Source organism: Cryptomeria japonica, chromosome 5, assembly GCF_030272615.1.
Source record: "Cryptomeria japonica chromosome 5, Sugi_1.0, whole genome shotgun sequence".
NCBI classification, from domain to species: Eukaryota; Viridiplantae; Streptophyta; class Pinopsida; order Cupressales; family Cupressaceae; genus Cryptomeria; species Cryptomeria japonica.
The window spans coordinates 812,163,720-812,169,729 of record NC_081409.1 but is presented as its reverse complement, the minus strand read 5'-3'; the positions used below and the strand labels follow the sequence as shown (position 1 = coordinate 812,169,729).

General features: G+C 33.6%; 1 protein-coding gene across 1 annotated transcript; it reads right to left on the bottom strand.

Annotated features, from left to right (window-relative positions):
- Window positions 1–1,227: 1,227 nt before the first annotated feature.
- LOC131042923 (eukaryotic initiation factor 4A-6-like) lies at window positions 1,228–3,671 on the bottom strand. Its single transcript, XM_057976265.2, has 4 exons — window positions 3,589–3,671; window positions 2,629–2,735; window positions 1,986–2,416; window positions 1,228–1,863 (listed from the first exon to the last, which is right to left on the bottom strand). Exons 1-4 carry the CDS (start codon window positions 3,669–3,671, stop codon window positions 1,228–1,230), a joined length of 1,257 nt encoding a protein of 418 aa, XP_057832248.2.
- Between the last annotated feature and the right edge of the window lie 2,339 nt (window positions 3,672–6,010).

The following is a 6,010-nucleotide window of genomic DNA, read 5'->3' as shown; positions in this document are numbered from 1 at the left end:
TGTAGACAAATCAAAATTGGTTGCGAAAGTAAGAGTGCCATATATTTGACTAAAAACTCAATGTATCATGCTCATACAAATCTTATTGATGTCTATTATCAATTTGTCTAAGAGATGGTTGAGGGTAGTGATCATGTTAAAGAAGGTTGACATCTAAATTTTTTTTGAAGATTACCTCACTAAGCTAGTGAGCACAAAGATGTTAAGTTGTTGCAAAGAGGTCATGGGCCTTGCCTCTTCTAGAGCTTGATTTATTTTTCCATTCTCATTTTTCTCTTGCAAGGTGTACAACAACTGGGAGAATGTGGGGATAGGTTTCATACACCTTGCAACATTCCAATATTTGTTTGTTTATTTGTCTTCACTCGGAGTTGCACTTGGTCTAATTTCTACTATGTATTTTGGCAGTTTATAATTATCACATAATGTCATAGAAGTTGCTAAATGCAACTTTAACAACTTGTAAGTTGTTTAAGAATTGCCAAAATTGAAAGAGCATGATGAGAGAGAGTTAATGCCCAAGTATGAGATAAAGTTTTTAATTTCCTCAATTACCTATGCTTGATTTGAGCATTGTGACTCCTAATTGTATATGAATGCCTAAATTAGCTCTAAGTAGTTTCTAGAACGTGGTTTTAGAAACCATTGTGATTTTCTCATGACTATATGCTAAGTGCTTGGGTTGAAATAACGAATGATCAAGATAATATGATGCATTTGCAGGTATAATTATGTGATTGGATTATTTAGAGATAAGAAAATTGTGTTGATGTCCTTTATTGTTTGAAGATTAATACAAGAAGACTCAGTCTTCTTGTTGATAGATTTTTTCCCACAAGAATTTCTCCACGTATATCTTTTATTTCTACAAATATTTTGGTTTATATTTTATTCAATCATACTATTATTGTTTTCATTTCCTACCCTGATATATTAATAAATTTTAACTATAATTTCACCAGTTTATCAACAATAAATATTGGTAAGATTCAATTAAGTCCACCTCACTCAGTGTTATGACCATTAACATTCATAAAACAAAGCATTTGAGGAAAAGTTTAAAAAAAAATTGCAGGGGATCTTCCTCATTAAATATCAGTTATTATAAAAATGTTACAGTTATTAGGGCCTCAGCAATGGTGAGGACTCCACACACTGAGCAGATTCTCCTAAGATTAAGTTGGTGGAGGGAGGAAGACATTCATCCCAAAGATGGCCTGCAACATCTCAGATCAAATCTGCAACATTTGTTGGCATTTCTTCAATTACTATATTGTAGAATTTTTGTATATCCATGAGCGCTCCCTTATCAGATCGGGTGACAAAGTTAATTGCCACACCCTTCCTACCAAATCTTCCGCTACGACCTATACGGTGGAGGTACTTTTCTGGTTTTGTTGGCAAGTCATAATTGATAACGAGAGAAACTTGTTGAACATCAATACCTCGGGCCAAAAGGTCAGTAGTAATCAGCACTCTGGAAGAACCAGATCTGAATTCTCTCATAATGATGTCTCTGCTATTCTGGTTCATTTCACCATGAGTTGCAGACACTGTGTGATCACGAGCTCTCATTTGGTCTGTGAGCCAATCAACCTGTCTCCTGGTATTGATGAAAATCACACTTTGTGTTATTGCTAGGGTTTCATACAAATCACACAGTGTGTGAAGCTTATATTCCTCTTTGTCCACATTGATATAGAACTGTTTAATACCCTCTAGAGTAAGCTCATCTTTCTTGACAAGAATCCAGACTGGATTAGTCATGAACTTCCTTGTGATCTCGAGGGTTTCAGGAGGCATTGTAGCCGAGAAAACACCAACTTGGAGTTTTTGAGGAAGCAATTGAATGATTTCATGTATCTGACAGAACAAGGAGATCAATTAATGAACAAAACAAGGGATTGTTTTTGAAAGTGGCTGGCATATGATAAGATTTAATGCAGCTTCCTATGAATAACCTAGAAATTTAACCTTAATATTACCTTGTCCTCGAACCCTTTTGACAACATTTCATCTACTTCATCAAGAACAAAGATTTTAATATAATCAGAGCGCAGAGCACGGCGATTGAGCATGTCATAAACCCTACCAGGTGTCCCCACAACAACCTGAACACCAGATTGGAGAATACGGAGATCCTCCCGGATGCTTGTTCCTCCAACACAGGCATGTACTTTTACCTCTAGATAATCAGCAAGTGCCCTCATAACTTTTTCTATTTGTTGTGCCAGTTCCCGAGTTGGTGCCAAAACTAATGCCTGGCAATGCTGGAGATTGTAGTCCAGCAGTTGTAGGATTCCTGAACAAAATGTTGCAGTTTTTCCTGTTCCTGATTGTGCTTGCTGGATAACATCAAGGCCTCGGCAAAAAGGAACAATACCTCTCTGCTGAATAGCAGATGGATTTTCAAAACCTGAGGATCATGTGTGAATATATCTCATTAAACCATATCACAAACTAACCCATTAGCCAGTTTATAAAATACTGTGTAACAATTTAGCCTGTGTTTCAAAGTTAGTGTCTGGTGAATCAAACTTCTGTGAGCAACTGTGCAACAAATGTCCCTTAAACACATATAAAAAGAATAAACTGTGCAACAGACGTCCCTTAAGTGTTCCCACATACCATAGGCATAAATTCCTCGCAACAGATTTTCTTGAAGGCCCATAGAGTCAAAAGTATCATGCACTTCCTCCCAAGTAGTATAAAGTTCCTTACCTTCACCTTCAGGGCTGCAACACAACCACAAAACAAGCTTCATGTAAACCAAATTGTTCACAACACACAAAATCTTCATTTAAGCTTTTCTCAAAGCTGCCAAATGAAAATGCAGAATGCTCATTAACTTTTTTGCATCCTCATTAAGCAACTCTTTCCCTGATACAATTCATACCCTTAATAAAATGCATGCCACAATTGCTTCACTTAACTAGAATGACAGGACTATCAGCATCTATTAGACCATACTGAAAAGAAATGCTTGAAATAATCAATATATGTGGACAGTACCCTTTAAACTTTGATTTGTTCAGATGGTTCGTCGAAATCACATTAATAAATGGACACTACTGTGTGAATTTGGATGAACTATCTAAACAAATAAAAATTTTCAAAACTTAAAAGTGTATTGTTTAAACCAAATTATATCAGACTCGTACTGACAATAGATTTCGACGTATCAAATCTAACTCAAATTAACAAATCCAAATTTGTTAAATTCCATGTAGAGATTCCATTGGTGAATCTGCCAGGCATCCTACTAGCAATACACTTGGAAAAGGTGTGAAATTGTGAACATACAGAAGAGATACCACAAGAAGGAAAATTTACCAATGAGAAACCGCAATTGCTCTGAAACTTATTGCATAAGGTCATATCAATGTATTCTTAAAACAAACAATCCAATTCCCTAAAATCTCATACACAAAATATATGGGCTTTGATCAGTAAAAATTCAATAGGCAAATAGATTTAATATAACCCAAAACAGAACAGACTTAACAATAAATCTAGAAGCCTGCTGAAATCTTAAAACTCCAAAACCCTTGAAACAGATAACACATGGATCAATTTACTTGAAATTGCCTAAAGTTGAGCAAACTTCCAGTTGCCTGGATTGAATCTGTATCTTTCATGTTTGTAAATTTGCTCAAATCATTGAGCGACATTTTACTTACACATTCTGCTTGTTTTGGTCATAGTTTTCTGCATCAAAATTGCCTCCCATTTGATCCATGCTTGTCTCTTTAACTTCTTATTTTTTAATATTCTCAAGTGTATCTATCTGAGACCAGTTCAAGTTCGTGTGAGCACTTAATAGAGATTGATACAAGTTTTTAATAAGTGCCCACACCAGAAATCAATGATGGGAGATTATCTTATATAGAATCTACCTCTACATAAGAAGTTGATAATGGAAGATCAACAGTCACCACTTAAAATTCCACATTAGATATCTATTTTGAACTTAAATTTCCACAATAAAAAACTAATGCTTTAACCAATTAAATTCAAACCCTTCAACTTCCATCTTCAATTTTTAATCAAAATTTACTTTGTAAAAACCATGATAGAAATTAAATTTTTATTTAAATAGAAAAGATATCACAAGCTAAGTGTTTTTCATAAATTGTATGGTGTTAGAGACAAATTCAAATTCTAATACCAGTAAAACAGTTAATATAAGGCTTAGGCATTGATTTTCCTATAGTCTTGTCCTCCAAATTTACTTTTCTACAAATATAGTTTCTAGATAGCTCAAATCAATGTTAGAGGTCAACTCAAGTTAGAAATTTGGAGTTCTAAGTGAAATGCTGAAAATTTAAAGTTCAAATTAATTAATGATATTGGATTTCTACAATCTATAGTTTTGTTTAATGTTTTTTCTAGGTTCGATTGTGTGAGCATTTTGAATCACACTGCATGATTCATCATGAGGATGAAGAATGCTAGAGGAGAAGAAGGCAATTGAACCCAAAAACAGCATTAAACAGTCAAATTGAATTAAAAACTTAGCTTAATCTACACAAATTACATATACTTAATCATATATGAAATTTTTTCGTAATCCAGCAATAACTCAAGAATAGAGATTGAAAAATAACAAATAGCAATTTTGTCATAATAATGTGTAAAACTCCTCTTTTTGTTAAGATACAAAATATATATTTTTATTTATGAACAATAATTTTATGAAAGAAATTTTTATTATTTATTATTATATGCATTTCGAGAAATAACATGCTTTTTTATATTGTATAGTCCAAGTAAATTGTATAAGATTTTAGAGTGAAAATAGGGTACACAGAATTTTCTCCATTGCACTCTAAGCAACACATTAACTAATCTCCCCAATCTAGTGGCTTCTTGTGCAGTGTGTTTGATAGTGCAATAACTATAAAAACTTTTACAATTACCACACAAAAATAGTGGACACCCAATTCTACATCATAGAACTTCTTCAACAAAAAGGAAAAGAAAAATAAGTTAGTAGAAGCTATTTTATTGTTTATATGATTTATGTTAATTAGAAAATAAGTTAAAGGAGTGTAATAGAATCATAAAATTTTTCTACACATGTATTTTAAATGGAAATAACACAATCTAGAAGATATATCACACATCACACAATAAATATTAATAGGCTGACATAACTATCAAAGAGGCAAAGAGAGGAGAGGATCCTTGTCTAAGGATACCTATCTCCTCAAAGGAAGGAGATCTTCAAACAAGGATGCACAAAAGAGAAGGAGAGGAGAACCTCAAACAAGGATGCACACGTCAAAACAAGTTATTCATGCCCCACAATGTGTAGGCAATGACAACCACACTAGATACTATTATGTTTCTTACCATACAAAAGGAATGGTTGCACCTGAGATTGTACCACCATGGATGTCAATGAGCCCACATATAGAGTTACAAATGTCACATAGTGAGGAGCAACATAATAGAAATAAGTGTTATATAGAAGGGACAGGACAAAGGTGCAACTCATTGTCACTTGTCATTTGAATGATACTAGATTTGATATTCCAAGGCATGAAATTCATTAGTGGAATGGACATGCATTAAACGTACACACAAAAAGAAAGATTTTCTTAATTATGTTTACGATTTTTGTTTTGTTTTGTAAAAGGATAGTGCAATCATAGTTAAGAGGGACCTCAATGAGATCTGTTCAGACCGTGCAATAAGAGTAAATTGTTGGCATTGTGTTGTCATTGATGTCAATTGATATAGGATGACAACCAGTATGCAGGGAAAACTTTAAGAAACCCCTCCCTTGGACAAGGTGTAAAAACCTGGCGAAAGTTGTATAATTCCCAAGGAAAATTTTAATTCGACAGGCGAATTTTTGCGGTTTACGGAGAAAAATAATAATCTCCATTGGCGAATTAGTCGTGATCGCTCAAAGTTTGTGAAAAATCCTAGCGAATTGTAATATTTTTAAAACCCATAAAATATTTGCATGAGCGAATTGTAATGTTTTTAAAACAAGAAAAAT